Below are 24671 nucleotides of genomic sequence, written 5' to 3' on the forward strand. Positions count from 1 at the left end.
CATGTTATACCGTCTTTCATATTCTCTGTGCGAACCCACGCGCGCTTGTAGACGCTGGCCCGGCAGTGGCACTATAGGGGACCATGTTTCCTCCGTCCGTCACTAGGGCTTCATTTCCAGACATGGTTAGACATGACAAAGACCTTTGATATGAAATGAGAGTACCGTAATTTGCGATGCGAGTACCGATATCTAATAGAAGCAAGTCTCTAATAGACGGAGGTATGGTCATCCTGGTGCTCTTAAAATCAGCTTCGCTCGGCAAATCTTCTCACGTCCTTCTCACTAAATTTCTTAATTTACTCAGGTGCCTCCCACGTTGCCTTTCTAAAGAGTTTTCTCGTTTATGATATTTTGCTTAGACGAAAACAATAACCATACACACTTGTCACAGAAATTGTGAAAGATGAATTCTATATGATAAATGGAAACATTCGTTGTTAAATCACGAACTGGAACAGAGCTTGAAGAGCGTCTACCACCTTATTACAGATATAGTTCTACGTGTTCTAACAAAAGGCAGTTCTGAAATTCCAAACTTATATGCGTGTTTAAACCAATAAACCACAGATACGAATGACATAATATCATTTAGGACATCTGTCTAGGTTGCCAGCATCAGTATACAGAGAAGGTAACACGATCTTCAGATGGCTTTCGATAGCTCTGGGCTTTCTCCAAACATGATGAAATTCGAGAGGAAAAAACGATTGGTGCGAAAATACCAGGAGCGGAGTTGCATGAGGTGTGGCGACCATGTCACAATACCATAAAATCCATGTTCTGTGGTGAAAGGGTTCCGCGAGGGTCTCCGTGGACTGGCTGGAGAGGCAGGTGCCCCTACTCCAGTCACCATATGGACACAACTTGTGAAATCCTGTGGTGCTGGACCTTGGTCAATAGCGCTACCTTTGGGCAACCCATGTATCCCCAAACATATCCCATGTAGAAGCTTCAGTTCCAGTGATAGCAAGGGCGGGTGTGATTTTACATGTGTATTAAACGTGTCGCCGATGAGACAAGATATGCTCACCTTTTCGAGAAGACCTAATATCATAGCTTGTTGATAGTTATTCATAAGTACATGCAAATCGTAAACAGGATCTGCTTTTAAAACGATTTTGTTTGCAAACACCTGGTGTTAATATTGAATGTCTGTCATCCATTCCTCTAAGTTTCACCTCAATTTTACCTTTCATGCCCAATGAAATCTGTTTCGGTGGAATATCGAGTCATTGTATGGCATTGATGTTTTATATTTTGCCATTATGGAAATGCTTTGCGCCCTTGGATGTCCTGCCCCACAACGAAGCACATGTGATACATGTGGTCTCACCTTAGGCAAGTGAGTTTGTTCAAAACTGCCTCTGTTCATCCAACAGACAATGGGTACCCGGTAGGATAAGTCTTGTGACTATTAACCTTCTAGAGGTTCACAGGCAGCTTGGGTTATCCGGGGTAATAATATCAATTATGTTGCACGCGCTTATAGTCTATTAGAGAGACGCGGAGTTCAGCTCTGTATAAGTGGCCTTATTATTCATCAACTCTACTTTAAAACTTTTTTCAAATTATTTCAAGAAAAACAAACATGAAATGTACAAGATGGTTATGTGTGTACGTCCATGCGATGTACTCTTTAGGGCATCCACAGAAATTCTGCCAAATGCTCGAGTCTCTCCTGTTAGTTTTGATCAAGGAAATTTGACAATGCCACTTAAGATCGACATTGCTGATCATACAGACGTATTATCGATCATATCTATGCCTGCCTGTTTGTTTCCACAAGCCGTTTGAATATTTAATGGCTACAGTGGGTGTTTCACATGAACCGAACTGACTTCGAAAAAGGTGTCAGAAATCTGATGATCCTACGGATTGTACACCACTATTCACATTAAATAAACTCAATTTATAAATACAGACTGTCACGATGTGTTTCAATTGGAGACTGAAAAATATCAGACTAGGTAAAAAGCGGATACACATATTTTACTCCACTTTTAGTACAAATAAATCAATATTCAGAAAACCGAGATTCTTATAAATGTTATGTGTTGACAGTACGACGAAAAGTGTTTCAAACAAGAAGCTGGCATTACCATAGGCACCAACGGTTCTCCTTTCCCTTGGGTTCGTTTCTTGATACATATGAATATGTATATGTGGGTAAAATCAAAACAAGGTAATTTGGAAAAAGGCGTTTAACTTAGTTTCGGATATATTGACGAACTTCCCTTCTACTCATGTATCAAACTGAACGAATAACAGTGAAACCGTCTCACCTGCTTCATATAGGTATATATTTACATAAAGCTTGAGAGTGAGAACTAAATATTACAATATAGTGTGACAACAGCGTCACACGGCCCATGTACAAACGTTGTTTGATTAGGGTCACATTCAAAGCCCCAGAAAGATTTTCTTGAAGGTTTCAGGTAAACAATTCCATCTGAACAATGTGAACAATATTTCCTTGTTATAAGATTAAATGTGTTCAAAGATGTTGTTGTGCGATGGTGTTGGTGTTATTGTTGTTGTTGATGGTGGTCATGGTGTGGTAGATGGAACATGTGTAGGATGATTTGATTGCATTTTCGTAGCATAGTGTCTGTTGCAGGATATTCGTTTAAAGATGGCATTGATTGCAAGATTGTTGAAAGTTCTTTTGATTTTAACAATGGTTTTGTTGCTCTTATTTAAACAGTTCGTCATGTTGTGTGGGTTGCCTGCTTGATTGCTGTAAATGTGGAGTTTATTAAGCCGTATGTCGTTGCCCCGCCTTGACATTGGTGGACGAATTCTAAAGTGCTGGCCATGTTTACACCTGATCTCGGTGTCTCCAAGTTAAAGTAGTCACCAGCAGACATCTTCCAGACATGGGGCACATGATTGATCTCTCTGTGGTTTCTGGACGTCGTAACTAGCACGGACACTTTCATGAAACCTATCTATAGTTGCTGCAGAGGATGGTCAACCACAATATCGATTACCTTAAAGGTGTCCAGTTGTCCAGAAACCACCTTGCGGTTGTTGTTATTTTGGATAACATTAATATTTACCCTTTTCGTTAATCCCCAAATGTGAATAAATTACGGTTTCCTTGGAAATAGAATATATACTAGAATCGTCTAGTATCTTTACAACAGGAAATTTGGGCACATCCAACAGACAAGATGTTATATTCATTTGAAATACTTAATCTGATTGACCTTTCACTTCCAGCATTTTATTTACAAAAATGTTTTGGTGTTTCTCATCTACAACTTCTTAAATCAACCTCTGCCAACTGAAAAATAAGTTATCGAAAATATCTTGCACCATCTAACAGAACTGTATCACAGTACGTAACTGTCTGTATCAGACTGACTGACTGAGTTTAGTTTTACGCCGCTTTTAGCAATATTCCAGCAATATCACGGTGGGGGACACCAGAAATGGGCTTAACACATTGTGCCCATGTGGGGAATCGAACCCGGGTCTTCGGCGTGACGAGCCAACGCTTTAACCACTAGGCTACCCTACCGCCCCGTCTGTATCAGAACACTAATGTTAAGATACCAAATGCCATGAATGGGTGTAGTCGGGTCATATGTTTCCGACATCACATGTTTTCGGACTACAATGTTAACGAGGGGCGTTTATACAATATCTTGGTTTTCTTAAAGATACATTGGTCTTTTATAACTGAATGAGTTTATCAGCTGTCCATGTGACAGGCGAGAAAACTACGAATGTTTCTTAAACGTTCGAACACACGAGGATACATGGTGCACGTGTAAATAAATACATGTTTTATGCAAATGTTGACAAAAGTTGGTTGATAACAAGGAATTAGCAGCCTGGTACCAAGCTTAACGTGATGCCAATCAACAAGCAGTTTACACTTTAACTAGTGAGGGGCAGCACCGGAGTACGTGATAACAAACATCCGTGTGAGTCACTTTCCTAAACACTGGTGATTTAAAAAGAAGCATATGACAAGTGGAGAAGGGGTATTCCTTCACAGAATCCCTAGTGGATTGTCAACTAGGAGAATATGTCCCCGCCGTGGTGACATACGACTAGGCGGCTGACAACGACTGTATCAGCGCGGCACGTTGTTGTCAGCACATGTGAGGGCGTGTTAACAGGTAATCAATTGATATTTGACAAAGCTACGTGTGGAAAAACAGCCATTCACATAACCACGTTTCGTCATTGGACATATTCCTTTCTCAAACATTCTCCCTTGTGTAACCCTTCTAAAAAATCCATCATCCTTCATCAACTTCCTAGAGCATCTACCTTTCCCAACATTCCTCCCAATATACGTCAAAGATTTGAAAATTCGAGCATACAACTTTATGGATGACATTTTGTTGTTTATTGAATAGAGAGACGTTTTAAAGTAGATTCTTACACCGTTATCAAGCATAAGGTTGTATGCTTCACTTTTTACCCACTAACTTCTAGAATGCCAATCAAACACTTAGTCGATGATTTGTATTACTCTGACTGACATGTTCATCTCACCACACCTCAGACGTCTCTCATTTGTTCCAGTGTCCGTCTCTGCCATAATTTATATTATCTGTATCATATCTTTATGCTCTGTTATAGTTCCTTATAATTATCTATCCTTAAATATCACTTTCCTCATATTCTCTCTCTCTCTCTCTCTCTCTCTCTCTCTCTCTCTCTCTCTCTCTCTCTCTCTCTCTCTCTCTCTCTCTCTCTCTCTCTCTCTCTCTCTCTCTCTCTCTCTCTCTCTCTCTCTCTCTCTCTCTCTCTCTCTCTCTCTCTCTCTCTCTCTCTCTCTCTCTCTCTCTCTCTCTCTCTCTCTCTCTCTCTCTCTCTCTCTCTCTCTCTCTCTCTCCAGCTCAGAGTAAACAAGATTATATAAGAGTACTAGAAACACCCTCATTGTGATGCTGAAAGAGAATCACAATAAGAATAACGTATATTACATAACATCAGATCATTGTATCAACCAAACACCATCGTCGTGGTCGTCATGGGGTAGCTTATGCCTACGTCATGGTTACGGCATTACGTCATTACTTGCCTCCATCTGCGGTTATGATTGGCTGTCACGGGAAAAGTTCCAATGTTTTGTTCTCAATAATGCACCCCTGTGGCGTCATTGTCACAAGCCATTGTCAACGCACATTGAACGCTGCGCTATGTAATGCAAATTCTATAAATCACACTTAATTGTGTCAATATTTGTATGTTAATTTCCTCCTATATGCGTTAAAGAAATATCTTTGTATCAACAAATCGGAGAGTGTTTTGAAATAATGGTGTATTTGTGCGTACGCTAATCATGTTGACAGTATTTGAACGTCACCGGGGCTTCGTCACAAGCGTTATATCCCCCCTAGGTCACGTCACATCACCTGTACACTAGATTGACGTCCAATTTGGGACCATCCCACGTAACCCTGAATATCAACCACCCATTTGATGAGGCGAAGCTCCAGCCAAATAAGCAGCGATACCAGCCAATCATGTTCCGTCGCCGCAAATCTCATCGAACATTCCCGCTTTCAGCATACGTCATTTGCATACGAATGCCCTGTAGCACGGATATTTCTCACCATTCCGTGAATATGTGCTCCCTGGGGCTTTCAGGATCAGAGAAATAAACGGTTTCCATGGTGCTGTGTATGTCTAAATACGCTGTCATCTTTTCATTTGGGAAACTGCCACACATTTGCATGAATAAACTCATTACTGATGCATTAACTGTCTTGAAAGGACTCTTAAAGAACCTTTCGTCTCCGCACAAGAATTAACCCTGCGTTGAAGGCTCTGATTCGCCAATACTCGCTACAGCTGTCAGTGTGTGGGATCTAGTCCTCGCCTCTCCTTTCGAGGCCCGTATATAAAGAGCACGCGCTACCAATATTGCATAAGACTGGTGAGAACCGACAGTGCTGCACGAGGAGTAGGGAACCGTACGGGCGAACAAGAACTCAAGTACCCAAGCCCTTCGTATCATCTCTGAAATTTGAGACAGCTCTACTTTTGTTTCGTTTCGTGTATAATATCAACATCTGGTAAGTACGACTTTCATCAATTTTGCAAACTATTTCATGTTCTTTTATTAGAGCCTATACCGTCAGACCTTCAATTATTGCCTTCGGATAGTCTGGATAATGTCCTGTAAGTTAACAAGTATTTTTTTCAAGCCGATTGGAAAAGAATTTGAGTTAAACCGAAAAGATTTTCAAAAGGGTTGTCCTATTTCTTCACGTGAAATATAATTCCATCATAAAGAAAATTATCTTTCCATTATCATCATTGTATTCACGAATAGTTCTACTGACAAACTCTTTCGCTCACTTTTCTTTCACTGAAACCACATATAAACGGGTTAGTGTATATCGCTTGCATATATGACATAGTAGAGATATGCTCTATTTTGTACCTATACATTCAAGACATGAAATGGGGCGGTGGGGTAGCCGAAGACACGGGTTCGATTCCCCACATGGCTACAATGTGTGAAGCCCATTTCTGGTGTTCCCCGCCGTGATATTGTTGGTATATTGCTAACCATACTCACTCACTCACTCAAGACATGAAATGTTATGAATACTGGTAAAGCTGTAGAAAGTTTGTTTGTACCCGTCCATGAAAACATATTATAGAAACCCTAACAATTGTCAGGTCATCTGTCAAATCCGTACAAAGTCACACCAAATGTGTGTCTTCAATATTTCCAAAACAGCAGGCTGGTCCGGATTTCACCGTGCGTTCTATCGTCCACAAGTGTCAAAACACCGTCTGACTAGTGAATGTCCACGTTAAGTTTCTCATGGTTAGTATACAACTATTTGTAATTTGTTCAAATTTCCAAAGCCATGTGTTGTACGTTGGCAAAGTTTAATGAACATTTTCGTATGCCTGAGCTCTTGTTATTCTGAAACAAGGAAGAGATGAAATACATTCTCCACTGGCGACACAAAATTGGCTAAAAACGATAATCAATCGATTATATTAAGTTACACTTTAAAGACAAACTTCGAAAGTTTCTCCTCGTTCTGAAAGCGTTTATCGTCGTATATGACGGGGGTGAGTGGAAGTTAACGTTCTGCCAGTAGTATTTTACGCAAGGTGTTTCTTCTTTCGTTTGCAAGACATCACAGATTACACATCAAAACTGCATCAATGTCTAACGAAAGAGAATCAACTTAAAAAACGGACCTGAACAAATCGCGAAATACAAAACGACAAAAGTCTACTTTTAGTTTTGCATCAGGAAAACTGGTTCACTTTCTCGATTTTGCTACATGTATTTGTATAACTTAGTTAAAGGAATTCTACACAGTAGAGATGAGAGAGAAAATAGATAGTAAACACTCGTTCTAATGTCTTCGGTGTATATTAATGGCTCTTATCTAACGTTCAAGATTATTGTAACGATTGATGCATTAATACGAAACAGTAATAATTCCAATTTAAGAATCGTTAAATGTCTTTATCTGTTTTATTTGATCATTTATTTGTAAGAACACAGTCAAATGATCATGTTCTAACATTCACAACCTTTCTGTTTCTGATCAGCGAGTAAAGAGCGAGCCTAAAAATATATTATTAAACAAAATATATAGGTTTCCCATTATTTCTAATGTCATGGACAAAGCGGCTGGAGTGATTTCTTTAAACGATGGTTTAGCGTAACATAGCAGTGTTGACAATAAAAGTTAAATACACTACGACTTGCGACGATTCAGTCTCTTTGAACTCCCTACCTGGGTAGTGTACTATAAAAGAGAAGGACCCGTGAAGATCCGGGTTAGAATTGGTCTTCAGCAACCCATCCTTTTCGTTACAGGCAACTAACGGGATCGGGTGGTCAGACTCGCTGACTTGGTTGACACATGCCATCGGATCCCACTGACGTAGATCGATGCTCATGGCGTTGATCACTTGATTATCTGGTAGAGGGACCGTCGTGCGGGACGGAGGGGCGCCTAGTTGTTAAAGCGTTAGCTCGTCACGCGGAAGACCCGAGTTCGACTCCCCACTTTCAAGAGTACAATGTGTTAAGCCCATTTCTGGTGTCCCCCGCCGTGATATTGCTGCAAAGTTGCTAAAAACGGCGTAAACCTATACTAACTCACTCACGCAATTGTTTAGATCGATGCTGATGGTGGTGATTACTGGATTGTCTGGTCCAGACTCGACTATTTACATGTAGCTGGAATACTGCTGAGTGCGGCGATGCCCAGCAAACAAACAAAACCCATGACAATTGTATCATGTACCCAGATCTATTAAATTCTTACGTTTCCTTAAGAAACAACTGCGTTCCATCACCAACAACACCACACTCGCAGATATTCACTTTTTTAAAGAAAATTCTGCTCGTGGCGCGTTCTACCAGTAGATCAGCATCTGCTTGCACCTCGGGCGAAAAACCGGTGTCATCACCAATTTTCAGTGATCCATTCGTGTAATTTCCATAACCGTTTTTGCCATTTACGCCTTATAGAATCTGTTTCGGCAGCCTGGTTACTGGGGTCTGCTGCGCTAACGCTTCGACACTGAAGCGTCAGCGCAGCAGACCCCGGGAACCAGGCTGCTGTTTCTGCAGACGTTGGATATTGGTTATAGTGTGGCGCTGACTTTTTGAATTCATATCGGCATCGACATCTGCACCATCTTCCGCGCCGACATCAACACATCAGCCGCGCCGTCTTGACACTGACCATACAGGTTTTCGTCAGACATGCTCGTAATGTAACGATACGCAAACACGAATGGACATATTCAAACTCGCCAAACAGCTGAGATTTTCGTATAGGCATTAAGTGTGAAGATACGAGCGTAAGACAGACACACAGGCAGCTCTTCATTATGACAGAGTGGCACATTGTTGGCACATCGTCAATACGGCATCAGTGGGGCAGCGACATCGTATACAACGATTCGCCATGGGGCTCTAATCTGCACATAACGTGTATTGCTACCGTATAATAGATGTATCTGCATTTGCGGATAGGCATTGACTAAAGAAATAGGTACTTGCTAGAAGTGAAATATGTCATTTCTTCTGTTTCATTTATGGAAGTTTTTTCAGTTTTGCCTTGGCATCTTGACAACTGCAAAAGAAATATGTCCTCTAAACTGTTCCCATGATTTGTTAAAACTGCACACGTTTTTAATTGAACTCGCTTTGTCTCCGTTCCGATGTGTCAGCAGAAGAGCGCTGCGGGCTTGAGGCCTTGGGTGAGTGGAGGTATTGTCATGCTAGCGGGTGTATGTATGTACGTCGTACAGGAGAGAAGGTGGGGGTGATGCGCACACTCTGTTTAGGGTTACGTGTCAATATCATGTAAGGTTTTGCGCTCATTCAAGCGGATATATCTCTATGAAAACTGTTGGCGGGGGATGTGAAGTCAGTCCAGGGCACGTTAGGCCCCATAAAAAAATATTCTTGTTTCTCATCACTTTTTAAATATGGGTCGGGCGGACGGATTTCATTTTTACATTTTATTTTATTTTATGTCCCCCACCCCTTGATTTCTGTGATAATTTACACCTTTTCTCCGATAGAAAATCAAAACTTAGAAGTGTGAAAACTTCATGCACATTTTGAGAGTCAAAGTTGCAATTTCTCAAGTGTAAAAACCAAAAACATCTTAGGGTCAGGTCGAATTTTTTCGTCGGACGGTAATTAGAAACAAGAATATGTTTGTTCATGGCCTTATGTGTAATTAATATTTTGAGTTTTAAACTGGCATTATACAGCCACTGTCGTCAAGTATCACTTGTCATGATGAACCTTGAAACTTAAAACTTACATGTATTGTGTCGCTGGTCTCTGGTCTGAGATCTACTTATACATGAATATACCTATACAGTATATGATGTTTTAAGTTGATTTGTTGTACAGGTTGAAATATTACATCATGTGTGGGGAAGATGGGAGGAGAAGCTAGATAAGATAGATGGTCAGCAAAATACCATACGGTCCTAAAATCAGTCTTAGACCTGCCCATTCCCAACACCCCCACGTCCAGTCCAAGTGACCAGTCCCTCAATAAGAAACCATGGGGATTTCGGGTTGACGTGGGGCCCAGCAACCCATCTGTGCATGTCTTTAACAGCATTTTGATTGATCGGGTGGTCATGCAAGGTGACTTGCTTGATCTCATGTCATTGTACCCAGACGGAGTGTGATGCGATTATTGCTGAGTTCTACACGACAATGTGGCAATGTGTCACTTACTGTACCATGGTAAAATTGAAACACTTCGACTTTTGTGAGTGAGTGAGTTTACTTTTACGCCGCACTCAGCAATATTCCAGCCATATGGCGGCGGTCTGTAAATAATTGAGTGTAGACCAGACAATCCAGTGATCAACAGCATGAGCATCGATCTGCGCAATTGGGAACCGATGACATGTGGCAACCAAGTCAGCGAGCCTGACCACCCGATCCCGTTAGTCGGTTCTTACGACAAGCATGGGTTACTGAAGATTCATTCTAGCCCGAACCTTCACGGGTCTCGACTTTTGTAATTGGTATAATTTCGGTAAACAGTCAAATCAGTATTATACGCCATTGCGAATAAATTATAAGCATTGTTACAAAACAAATGTCCATCGTCTTATTTTCATGTGACCCATTAAACCCACGGGTCATAGTTACCTTTTTCTGAAGAACTTAATTAGTGTTCGTGGCATTTGACGTCCGAAACTAATCAATTTAGTTTCTATAAGTAGTATTTGTAACTGAAGAAGTACAGTCCAATGTAATCGTTTCGTCTTGCTGTTTGTGGCTATCACATGGGATTGAATATATCGTTCTACGACTGTGCACACCGACAGACCAAATCCGTCAAAACTTGCTTGCAAGTTTCCCCAACTATCCATCAAACCTGTTTCTGGCCCGGGATAAGACCTGTAGATGAATTGTTCAGCAGCAAATAGACGGCTCATGTCGGTACATGATGGAAATATATATTTACTGCATCTGAACACAATGCAAGCCAAGCAGTTCCGTCACATACCGATGAGTTATTTTGTACGTAGCAAAATTTGATATTTGTGTGAAATGCATGCGAAGTTGGCAGTCCTTCCATCTCGATCATATTCATCACCATCTTTATTTCTCAAAAACGCACCAGTGGTGGTACATGAGACAAATAAATGCGAATGGATACAATAAATACCAAGATAGCAAGGATGTACAAAGTGACATCGACATCATTTATAATGCATATACAAAGTGAGTAGTGAGTATGGTTTTACGCCGCTTTTAGCAATATTCCAGCAATATCACGGCGGGGGACACCAGGAATGGGCTTCACAAATTGTACCCATGTGGGGAATCGAACCCTTGTCTATACAAAGATATATCATAACTAATTGAAAAAGTGTAAATGTTACAAATTAGATTTTTATTTGGAGCTGTTTGGAAACAATTCTAATATATTTTGCTGAGTTACGTAAAGTGTTTGTTCTTTTGGATTTGAGAAGGTTAGCCATTTTTGAGAGATCCGGCCATTGTAGAAATTGATTTGGGATAAAAATGGGTCTTTCGGAAATGAAGGCGTGTCGCGTGTTTTCTAACTGATTTAAAATACAGATATGTGTTACATGGAAGACAAGGTCATCACTCTCTCCTTAATCCCGATCATATGTAAGTTACGTGTTCTATATATTAGTTACTGTCCTGGCAGTTTTCACGTTTTGCACGGACTGCACGTGCAGCATGTGTATCAAATGAGCCATTTGGCACTCCCAGCACGTCTCTACATCACGTTTAGCATGAAATGCATATACAGCACGTAGTCTCGGTCGATTACGAGAATTCTCCGTATTAATCGAACAAAAGCCGCAAAACTCTTTTCGTGATCAGTAATTGTACGACTTGGTATATATCATGAGCATTTATTTAAGAAGCACTATCAAACGATGATTGAGGTTGGTTGGTTGGGTGTTTAACCTCGCACTCAGCAATATTCCAGCTATAGGGCGGCGGTCTGTAAATAATCGAGTCTGGACCAGACAATCCAGTGATCAACAACATGAGCATCGATCTGCGCAATTGGGAACCGATGACATGTGTGAATGAAAATCAATGAATCCAGGCCAATAAAGAGGAATAGACTTCGATGCTTAATTGAATTTGTAATGCAGTCATAATACTGTTAAGATACCTCCAAACAAAACCTTCAAGAATTTCCCGTTTTTGCAATGTGGCCGGGGTGCTTATTTTGGAATCCTATAATATTTTAAAACTCATTTTCTAAAATAACGGGGAGTAAATTTCGGAGTGGAAATAGTTACCATTATGCTAGAGACAGAATGAGTACGATTTACCAAAACAGATAACAAACGTTTCTATTATTTCAGGGAAGCAATCGGATAAAATAGAATCGAATTTAGTATTTTCCTTACAGAAAAAACTTCGTTCTAACATCACCCCTGGTCTCACTCAGTGAGATTAAGTATGTGACATCCAAGTTTCTGTTGTGTCAAGGAGTCCATTCAGGTCAAACTTGATATAGCACCACCTTGGCACTAGTATTTGTGTAATGTGGAAGAATGCTGGAAATGAAATATGGATTAGAATTGACGACATTTTGACAAACGTCCTCGGAGAGCGGAAACTCTGGTGACTCAGTGAGATGCCATCAGCCGTGCACAGTGCAAACCACTGTTGGCATGTTTACGATGTTCTAAATTCACGAAACTGAAATTTAACATGAACTTCTATTCATAATTCATAGATCAGAATTTAACGAATCCATAATGCCCCATACATTTCCTTCAAGACGGTCATGTTTAGTAGATGCAGACATAAAATTCATTTGATTCGCATGAATCTCTTAAAACATGACACAAACCGATACTATCAATATACATGGCGCCGTTAGTTGTCAACTAGACGTCGTCCAAGACACCCTCCATGTCACATCGTCTTAGCTTGTATTTCCTGTTGGAGTTAAGATATATTTGTTGCCGAGAGTGGCCGGGTGGGTGGCCTTGTTCGGCAGCCCCTGCTGACCCCTGCGAATGTTACGGGTTACGCCCCATTTACACGTGATGTCTCCTTAGACATGACACCTTGTACGAAATATGCTTCTGTTTGCTCAGCAATAGATGGGTACCCGGGGGTGAGGTGGTAGAGTGACTCCCCTGGAATCTAGCGCATCATAATTGGATTTACTAAGTCCTTAAGTGGTACATAAAGCAACATCTTCGCCCACACCGAAATCAGCCCGTTGTACGCTGTCTATATTCAACCAGAAGTTCTTCTCAACTCGAAAATTCATGGACATAATATATGTCATACCTGTGAGTCAACTTTTATATTATGTCAGAGGAGAGTTCTGAAATTATCGAACAGAGATGCCCTGTAAATCCTTCTCAGTTAAACACAGATCGGGTGAATCTTGGAGTAATACCTCTTGGTACATGTGTATCTTGGTACATGTGTATCTTGGTACATGTGTATCTTGGTACATAGAGTTGAGTGGAAGAAACCTATAATCTTGGGTCCTCCTCATGCTTATGTGTCTCACATTGCCACCACCAAACCCGAGCTCTTTGGTTCCAGAAATTGGTACAAACCTGAATAGTTAATGTATCGAGAGTACTGCTCAAAGTGGCGTTAAACTCACTCACTGATACAGTTTAGACATTCTCAAAGTAACTGCATAAACAAAGCTAGAGACAAAGCTTAGAAGTAGCATTGTAAAAGAGAGACGCATTATGTCTACTTTCATAATTTGTTGCGGCCAGTGGCATCGATATTTGGCGTCAATCGTTGTTTGGCGTCAAAATGGTTTAGTCTCTATTCGCCTACATCTCAATTCGCCTACATCCCATTTCGCATACAAAAATACTGTAGGCTAATTGGGATTAGAAATTGCACCCCTACTCACTGGTCAGTGCCACACTACATCTTGATTGACTGTTGCTATAAGGATATGTGTTCGATTCCAACGAAAAGTGTACACAGCTAGGTACAAGGGGTCCAAAATAGAATTGCTTGCACCTTGTAATTCTTTTTACCAATGTAAAGTCAACATATTTGCCTCTTATGAAAATCAGTTGCCATCACTAATCTCTAAAAGTGACAAGTTTGTGGATCAGTGAAGTTGAAGGCTCATTTTCTGAATTGCCTACAAATACCAACATCATACCTTGTATATCCTGTGATTAGATGGATTGTGTGTTGCCTAACATCCAAATTCACTGTTGTTCTGCATGCACAACATGTTAATGACTATAGAAAGACTGAAGCCATATCATGGTTTCTTTCATGTTTTATAACCTCGGGCTTTACATTTTGGTACCTTTGTTTGGCGTAAGTGAAATAGCACAACTTAGTGTTCTTTTCACAAACAAATCATTATTACATATCTATCTTATTCATCTGGGAGACAACTGGTGGAACTTTCGGTAAGTACAAATAAATTGGAAAATGCATCAAAAACTACATTTTGGGTGCAAGATAAAAAACAAATGAAACAAATATCGCATAATTCCTTGTATTTCATAAACGTTTATATATATGTCAAATTAAATCATAGCTGGTATATTAAAACATCGAACAGTTTGGAAATTGTTTATCTAAATGCATAGGACATGTGAATAAAGACTGTTTACAACCAGTTTAAGGCTTTCTTTTTGTTTGGTGTCTATCGGAAAGCAGCAATGTCGTTTTCACTTATGGAAATAGAAACTGAACTAAAATCATTACACCTTAAAAATTTTCTAGCAAATGTTTCAACTGACATTTGTATTCAAAGACAGCACATCACAAATGTCCAAAACGCTTCAACTATTCTGGTATTTTTATGTATTCGTAGGTAACATAATACATTTGTTCTGAAGATCACCCCTTTAGGTCCTCGACGTGGCTGGTCACCTTATCAAGTTGAAGTGAGATTCTATCATGCCTTCAGTAAATACTGGATTGTGGTTAATCAAAGTCATTCAGAGGTATATAATCACATTATATACCTCTGATTTTCCAATCCAGTATGTATTATTTTAAATCTTAATAACACGGCTATGGTAGAATAGAGATATAATTATAATAGCTCTAAATTTTGTATTTAAAACCTCACGCTACACGTAGGGTTTTCAATTCAAATTTAGAGCTATTATAATTTCGTTATAAACCTCTAATTTTCCAACACAGTATGTTTATCTCCTAAATGGACATCAGCACAAGTTAACTTCCTTCATACTAATGTGATATGATGTGAATTTATGATATGATGTGATTGTCATTGTGATAGGGAAATGACAAATAACAGAATAAATAAATAACTGACAAATAACATAAATAAATTCGTTTTGCCCTTCAACTACTTTAACTAGGAGAGTCCACTTTTAGATCATACGGGTGCCACTAGTTTACCATTGCGTAATCAACAGTCAACAGACCATGAAATGTTGTTAAGACTGTAGGGCGAATTGGGATGTGGGCGAAATGAGAACATGCCGTCAAAATTCATATAACAATAATAGTTTCCTGGAGACTTATAGAATTATATTTGTAAATAGCAACCTTGTGCGGGTTGTAATTGATTTCGATTTGATTACTGAGTGTATTCCCTGTATCCGTTAACATTTGAAGCAAGTCAGTATTACACAATGCAAACAGACTGGCAGCATAAGCTTATTCTCCGGTTCACATGAGTACAAACACATTTCCGAAATATGCGACGCTGAATGGGGCATTTACCTTTTAGCCCTCGGTGTATAAACGTTGTAGATGGAAATATCCATCAACCATAGTTCCGAATGTAAATAACATGTTTACAATGAATAGAACATTACTGGATGACTGGCTCTTAGGTTCTTTGCGGGAAGGACATTGACCGGAAGTTCTGTTGTAGCCAACCGGAAGCTGACAATACGCCCGTGAGCACCTTGAATGGGTGCTTTAAACGCGGAAACAATGAAACGAATGACGAACCAATGTTGTATTTATACCAACAGATGTCACTGAGCACATTAATCAAACTCTACTATTGTAACTTTAAGCCGAAACAAATTGTCAATTACCTCTTTAGAGAACTGGAGTCGGATAAAATACGAAAGGCTATTACACACAAATCTGAGGAAAGTAACTGAAAGCTCTCCTGCTGATATACCCAATTCGTGTAATCGTTAATGGTCGGCTAGCCAATTGGTTAACGCGTTCGCTCGTCACGCCGAAGGCCCTGGTTCGATTCCCCGCATGAGTTCAATGTGTGAAGCCGATTGCAGGAATATTGCTAAAAGCTCACACTCACTCATGTACATCGTATATCAGAAAATAATATTTGGAGAGTATATACCGATCGTATAGGAAGAATGAAAATATGAAGATGTTTAATAGAAAAGACAATTTTAGGTTTTTATTACATCAGGATATAAACTAAATTCGTGTACTCATGTTACAATAAAACAGATATAAACTTGAAAAGTTTATTATAACTACATTTTGACAACCACACAGTAAACCTGCTCATTGATAAGCATGCTCACACATGGTATCTTATTTTGTCATATTTATAATTTTCAACATTAAATTATTATAACATGTAAATAGGGTACTTGGGTTATAAAACACATATTTTTGAAAGAATTTTGAGAGAGCAATTCGCACTGTTAAATGTATGCTTCCTATAACTGACGTCCACCTCATTTCGCTATCAATTTTACTCTCAGTATTAATGGTCTCCTTGTAAAATTCTTTTCAAGAAATAGTGGAAAAATAACCACGCTAAATACCCAAAGGTAGGGCCACGTGAGGAATTATCGGGTTATTTTGAATTATAAAGGCGCTGCACCCTTTGTCCCGTAATGATGTAAAACCAGTCTATTTTCCCACCGTCTCAACGATGAAGTCGCTGTTGTTTTCGTAGACACCAGTAATTGTGTTTTTTTCTTCTGTAGTCAGTGCGTACATATTGATTGTCTTTCAAAACGCGTAAGAATAGCACAGCTCTCTCTGAGAACAAGAGGACAATATGGCACGCTGATTGGTTAATGGGTGTTTTAACACAGTGTTTTATTCCTCTCATGCTGATCATATTACTGCATTATTGGTAACAATACCCTATCATAAATATGACCTTTTCCTCCTCACCCGTGGCATTTGCGAGTGAAGCCGAACAAACACGGAAATACCCGACAGTATTTGCACACCGGTTTAGGACTGACAGACGGATGGAGCGTTTTACTCATAAAATGCTATATATTTATTTTTTGTTTTGTATTCAGAAATCTCGTTAATGAAAAATATTTGAGTTTGTTTTCTTAATGATGGTCGTTTCTTTAAGACCATCCTGATAGAACTCATTCAAGACAATTTCTTTGTTAAACTGCGTTAGTGGGTTCCACACCAACTGTTTTACACACAGAATGTGTTAAATGGTTTTGTTTCATAAGGAAGTTATTTCACAAGAAATAAAACAAACATCCTTTGTATTTACTTTTTCGGTACAAATCGTAAGCAAACAAAAACTAAATAATCATGATTAAAAATAGAAAAGAACTTATTGTCTTCTACTTCGTACCTCAGATACCAGAACATAGCCTTTCATTGTGATGTACATGTTGATGATTTATACAACCATTATAAGAATCACTACCATAGTTACTCCATGGCCCCAATAGTCACCACCTTTTCCACAAGCAAAGTTTGTTTTGTTTGTTTTTTGTTGTTTAACGCCGCATCCATGATCGCGATATGGTGAGCGTATCCTACCTTGCTGGTGGCAGTGAAGGTCAGGGTTAGAATATTGGTCTTCAGTAACCCATACTTGTTGTAAGAGGTGACTAACGGGATCGGGTGGTCAGGCTCGCTGACTTAGTTGACATATGTCATCGGTTCCCATTTGCGCAGATCGATGCTCATGTTGTTGATCACTGGATTGTCTGGTCGAGACACGATTATCTACAGATCGCCGCTATATAGCTGGAATATTGCTGAGTGCGGCGTAAAACTAAACTCACTCACTACTGGTGGCACCACTCTAAATGTATTGCTGATTGATTGTTGACCTGAAGACTTCACAAGAACAAAAGGTACAAATCAACATAGGGAACGTCACGTGGCAATGGTGCGTCAAACTGTGGCAAGCCCTCCACACGTCTACCGTAACGCGTTCTGAAACGCGAGTTTTACTATGCCTTGAATGTCGTAAACCTGATCTAAACAGTTAAGGAAGAGTCGTATGATGCTCATTGAAATCTTCGTAGAAAGAACATGCTCGATTGTACCTTAAAGTTGTGTAAATGGAGACACCGAATACCAGAGCTGCTGAATGTCTTGCTCGACATAAGTAGAAAGTAGGCGTCTTATGGACAGTGGCTCTCTGAACCGAGGCGTTTTGCATAGATCTAAATATGAAACAGCTGGTACGGTTCCACTGATATGTCACATGTCAAGCCCATATGGCTAACTGAGGGAAGGGATATTTGGCCGTTACTGTACTATATCAGATCATGGATATACCTGAAGATAATGTTAAACATCTTGGCCATATGCCCCTGATTTTATTTTTCCAATACATGCAGAACTTCTGCCTCGTATACATAAAGAAAACTATCGCCAAGAGAGGGGAGAACGATCATGCATGATATTGTTGGTCATCAGCACACTTCATCAAACATGTTTCAAAACAAAAAATAATTCTAAAATGCAGAGCCAGAGCCTGGTTTAAAAGCAGATATTTTAGCAGAATGAGGTCTTGACGAATGTCAGTGTTTCGACCGACTTGATAAAACAATGTTACATGTATATGGGGCCGTGGGCTGCCTTCTTTATTTATTTGTTGCTTAACGCAGCACTCAGCAATATTCCAAGTACATGGGCGGATCCAGGAATTTTGAAAGGAGGAGGTTCAGGGGGTTCAGGGGAGTTCGAACCCCCTGAACTCCCATGGGCTCCGCCAATGCCCAAAATTATCTTCATATTCAGGGGGTTCGAACCCTGAACCCCTCTCTGATCCGCCACTGAACTATATAACGGCACTCTGTAAATAATTGAGTCTTGACCAGACAATCCAGTGATTAACATCATGAGCATCGATCTACGAGTAAATCAACACAACAGACTTGCCTCATAAAGAGGGGTGCAATCATGTAGCATACAGATATGTGGTGCTTTGCATAGAGCTCATGTCACAAATCAGTTGAAGGTAAGCAACGTTGAGCCCCACAACGAAACACGTGATATATGTGGTCTCACCTTAGGCAAGTGAGTTTGTTCAAAATTGCTTCTGTTCACCAGCAGAAAAATAGGTACCCGGTGGGATAAGTTATGTGACTATAACCTTCTAGCGCCTCACGGGCAGCTTGTATCTGGAGTAATAATGTTGTGCTGTTTGTGCGCGCTTTGAGCATGCCCCTTTGTGGCGTAGAGTATTGCGCGGTATACGTACCCTCATTATTATTATCATGACTTCAAATGCAAATCGGCACAACCGGAAGTCGTCTACACACAAAAACATCGGAAACACAAACGCTGATTACGACTGTATAACCCGCACCTCGGTTTGTGATTTACCTCGAGTAAAACAAACTGTCGTGACCATACCTAACACCAGGGCCGATATAGTAGGTCAATACAACCTTGTAACATGAAAATACAAACACGAGGAAAACCGTTTCCATTTGTTTCCAGACAACAGGACTCTTTAACTGCACAGTACGCGCGCTCTAATACTATGGCTGATGTGGCGGAACCCGGCCCACTTGAACTGGCCTCGTCTAAGATCATACATTAAGAATTCTACTTACTTGTTTCAAGTATGAATTGTTCAGGAACAAGCTGTACTCTCTTTACTAAAACCAATCAATATCAGAACTAGTCACAAAGATGACAATAATGGTTGTTTTCTTCAACCAGACAGAACGCGAATTCCGTCGGGTAAAGGTCTCGTTCCACTTGATTGGATTTGTTGTATGATGGGCAATGGCGATGAAATCTCAAGGTGTCCAAATTATTCTGCGAAACACTTCACTGAATGATAATGGAGCCGTTTTGTGTGAGGGATTCCTTCTGTCTTGATTGTTTATACAAGATTTCAAGTGTTGCTGAAGGGATTGTTCTAAACAGCATTAATGTCATTATTAATGTCGCTTGAAATAAATGTTCCCGTGTTTGCTCGTACTTTCCCTTGTAAATGTTTCAAAGTGTTGTTTATGTTCAAACCCAGGGCTATTGTTTAGATCAGCGTCTTTCGCCTTCAGCGCACTCAACTGTAGCTTTGATCTAACAATAGGTCCATTCTGTGGATCGGATGCACTTGTCTACCTCTGAATTTGAGTGAGTAAGTGGGTATGGTTTTACGCCGCTTTTAGCAATATTCCAGCAATATCACGGCGGGGAACACCAGAAATGGTCTTCACACATTGTACCCTTGTGGGGAATCGAACCCGGGTCTTCGGCACGACGAGCGAACGCTTTAACCACTTGGTTACCCCACCGCCCCTACCTCTGATAATGTCAGTGCCGTGGTCTGATGCTGTCTAGCGAAACGAATATAGGTATCGTCCAAATACGCTATTTGAATGTTTCTGTCGATTATAAATTCGCTGTTTTAACCGTTTACTTTTCGAAAATAGATAAAACAGTTTCTTCAGGTGCTGTAAAATTTAAAAGAAACTTGTGGTAAACTATTCAAGTATACATATGTATTTCAAATTTCTGAATATGACGATACATCGCACATGACCGGAACTCAACAGAACTGGACTGAGGTACTACTAACACAAATCAACACCCGAATACATGTAATAAACAGTGTCAGAAGAAATCTATTTCCCACTTTTATTTCAGTGACTGACGTATTGTCTAAACCCAAATATATTTTAAAACGCTGACTCCACCGGTGAATGACTTACTTGGAGCATGGTTTAGGAATAAATTTGTTTTCATAAATAGCCTCATTATTTAAATACGAATGAATATAGGATCTGGAGTCATAAAAAAAAAAGAACGGTAGCACTAAAATCTCACCATTCAGTTGTTTTAGTGATTACGTGTGTTATTAACGATTATTTAGGTTCCAATAAGGCATCTTTATGTTACGGTGGAAAACACTTTTCACTTCCTCTCACTATACACAGGCAGGCTTTCTTCAACACGTCCTTTCCCACGTCTCTCGGACCCAGTGCTACACGCATCTCAGATTTCCTACTTTGAACCTGCGACAAAAAGCGTTTCCTCTCCGAACCTTCACCACTTACCGTACCTAATTGTGATCAATGACCATCATGTCTTCCAATCTGTTTCAGCGTTGGTGGTGTTCCTAGCATTTTTACCTGTATGTGTTCCTGAAACACCCACCTGTATTTCTACCTGTTCTATTTCAGTGATGAAGCTGTCCATACAAGCGTTGTTGGTGTTCCTGAAACACCACCTGTATTTCTACCTGTTCTATGTTTCAGTGATGAAGCTGTACAAACAAGCGTTGTTGGTGTTCCTGAAACACCCATCTGTATTTCTACCTGTTCTATGTTTCATGTTTCAAGCGTTGATGGTGTTCCTGAAACGCCCACCTTATTTCTACCTGATGAAAGCTGTCCATACAAGCGTTGTTGGTGTTCCTGAAACACCCACCTGTATTTCTACCTGTTCTATGTTTCAGTGATGAAGCTGTACATACAAGCGTTGTTGGTGTTCCTGCTGGTAGCCGTGTTGACGGTGGGCCGTAGCGAGGGGTGTATGGTGGGCTGCATGCGCGGGTTGTTTGTGTGTAAGAGGGCGTACGAGAACGGCCAGCTGGGCGATAAAGAACCCTCCTACTGCTGTGACGTTTACAGGAAGTGTGTCTCCGACTGTAAACCGAGCAAGAAGTCCATACCGTAAGTAACCCATATCTATGTTGCTGTGTACGGGCGTGCGGACGTGAGCATTGTTTAGCGGCTCACTCTGCAATCTCTATGACGATGATCTGTAAACAAGAAAACGCTTTAAAAAGGCAATGTTGGAGGCACCTGTGTAAATTAAGAAATTTAGTGAGAATGACGTGAGGTGATTTGGGGGTGAAGCTGATTTCAAGAGCATCACGATGACCATACCTCCGTCTATTAGAGACTTGGTTCTATTAGAGATCGGTACTCGCATCGCAAATACGGTACTATCATCTCCAGTATATGACATTTCATATCAAAGGTCTTTGTCATGTCTAACCATGTCTGGAAATGAAGTACTAGTGACGGACGGAGGAAACATGGTCTTATATAGTGCCACTGTCGGGCCAGCGTCTATAGGCGTGCGTGGTTTCGAACAGTGATTACTAAAACGGTATAAACTTTAATGACAATGTTGCCTCTTTACCCTATCTTTACGTCTTGTTAACATCAAATTATGTCCCGTTAACATAATCTCATAATTCTTTGTATATTTCAGGTGCAATATCGGCAAACGGGGAAGCTGGAACAAGAGATTCGATAACTCGTACAACAACCCACTGTGGGACATGGAAGACCCCTACTTCTTGTGAAAAACGTCGTCACTTTCTATGTGCATGATCACGTGACAATTCTTCCATCTTTCATTGGATCCTATCAACACGATCCCCTAGTCGCTTATGAAAGTCAACGTTATGTTCCGCCATCTGCATAAAATGCTGAACATTGAACAAAAAACTATTTTCCTTCATCGCACACTCCCCTTTTCGCTAGCACGATTTTAGTTTCTCGGGTGAAGTTTTGAACTTATTTAATTCAATAATAAAGACGGTTAATGAAGAAGTTCAGCATTGGTGAATACGAAACAAGAAAACAAAATATATATACTTTTCAGGACAAAATACTGCGGACTAAGGAAATAAATGCATATATTTTAAACACGTTGCACAACTGTTGAATAAATATCTGATGAAGTGGACATAGATTCACGTTTTTATTCAGCTATTCAGCTACGGTTATCCATTTATCAAAATGGCCGTTGAGATCAGCATGGGGGCAGTGATGCAATTCCTACAGTCGCCCCACTGTAATATGATCGTGGTGACCGTCCACGACTTGTATCACCTTAAGCTGACACAACTATAGTCCGTTGGGCTCAAAATCGGACCGATTAATTGCAATCTAACTCGAACACTACTACTCAATGAAACGCTGATCATAATCAAAACATCACACCAACTCTGTGATTTGTTTTCCGAATTTATGTCCTAAAAATAAAAAGGTTGTTGAACAAACTATCATTAACATCTTGACACAGTTCACTATTTGTTACGAGGGAGGGGTGCAAAGAGAGGAACAGCAAAGTGTGCGAGAAAGGATGGAGACGGCACAGCACAGGTTAATGAATCAATGACTTTGTCGGCACTTGTGCACGTGCTCGGCGTACACCTGGCTGTTCCTCCCTTTGCAGTCCTCCCTCGTAACAAATAGTGAACTGTCAAAATTTAAATGATAGTTTGTTAAACAACTTTTTTATTTTAGGTCATAAATTCCGCAATCACAGAGTTGGTCTGATGTTATGATTATAATTAGTGCTTCATTGAGTATCCTATGTTTAGTTGTTTTCGAGTTAGATTGCAATTCATCGGTCCGATTTTGAGCCAAACGGATTATAGATAAAACTTAAGTATTGTTGAACACGACGTTGAAAAATAAAATAAAAGCGACCAAAAAAACTATATTGACAGGTAACTTTATTAAAAACGGACTTTATCGTACGATTCTGATGTTGCCCGGGCACCACTCCAACCGGTTGCTCTTTGGACACAGATTTCAACATTTTTCAATGTTATTTTGAGAAACGTTAAAGACATTACATGCAGATACATCCACGGGCAGTTTAAGTAGACAGTTAATTCACATTTCGAAAATATAAAAACAATGTTTTGTAGTCATGTATATCGTCCTAATAATTGGTCACTTGGCGGACACGTTATCTGTAAGGGCATCTGCTACTCATCACACAATCTACGGGAATCAGTGTGCGAGATCTCGCGTGACTAAAGTACTTTACCTACATCTGTGAGCTGCGAACAACAGGACGTCAAGAATCTATCATACCAGATAACACGGCCACTTACCCCTTGCAGGAGACAGGCGATTTCTATCACTTGTTTAATTTGGTTGAAAATAGTCATGTCTATGGTGGGTTCGCTGACAGAAAGGGGCGGTGGGGTAGCCTAGTGGCTAAAGGGTTCGCTGACAGAGAGGGGCGGTGGGGTAGCCTAGTGGCTAAAGGGTTCGCTGACAGAGAGGGGCGGTGGGGTAGCCTAGTGGCTAAAGGGTTCGCTGACAGAGAGGGGCGGTGGGGTAGCCTAGTGGCTAAAGGGTTCGCTGACAGAGAGGGGGCGGTGGGGTAGCCTAGTGGCTAAAGGGTTCGCTGACAGAGAGGGGGCGGTGGGGTAGCCTAGTAGCTAAAGGGTTCGCTGACAGAGAGGGGCGGTGGGGTAGCCTAGTGGTTAAAGGGTTCGCTGACAGAGAGGGGCGGTGGGATAGCCTAGTAGCTAAAGGGTTCGCTGACAGAGAGGGGCGGTGGGGTAGCCTAGTGGCTAAAGGGTTCGCTGACAGAGAGGGGCGGTGGGGTAGCCTAGTGGTTAAAGGGTTCGCTGACAGAGAGGGGCGGTGGGGTAGCCTAGTGGCTAAAGGGTTCAATTTACCAATGGGAATCGAACCAGGTATTTCTTGCTTGATGAGCAGGGCGGGGAATGTCAAGAATATTGGTTTCACTCAGTTTACAA

At 40.5% G+C, this 24671-nt stretch overlaps 1 protein-coding gene across 1 annotated transcript; it reads left to right on the forward strand.

The window, feature by feature from the left end:
* Positions 1-5876: 5876 nt before the first annotated feature.
* Positions 5877-22852, forward strand: LOC124269999. The gene is made up of 3 exons (XM_046705018.1): positions 5877-6044; positions 21609-21825; positions 22373-22852. Exons 2-3 carry the CDS (start codon positions 21611-21613, stop codon positions 22464-22466), a joined length of 309 nt encoding a protein of 102 aa, XP_046560974.1. The 5' UTR covers positions 5877-6044; positions 21609-21610; the 3' UTR covers positions 22467-22852.
* Positions 22853-24671: the final 1819 nt, after the last annotated feature.

This window comes from Haliotis rubra, unplaced genomic scaffold (assembly GCF_003918875.1).
Source record: "Haliotis rubra isolate DU_JTF1 unplaced genomic scaffold, ASM391887v1 Scf149, whole genome shotgun sequence".
NCBI classification, from domain to species: domain Eukaryota; kingdom Metazoa; phylum Mollusca; class Gastropoda; order Lepetellida; family Haliotidae; genus Haliotis; species Haliotis rubra.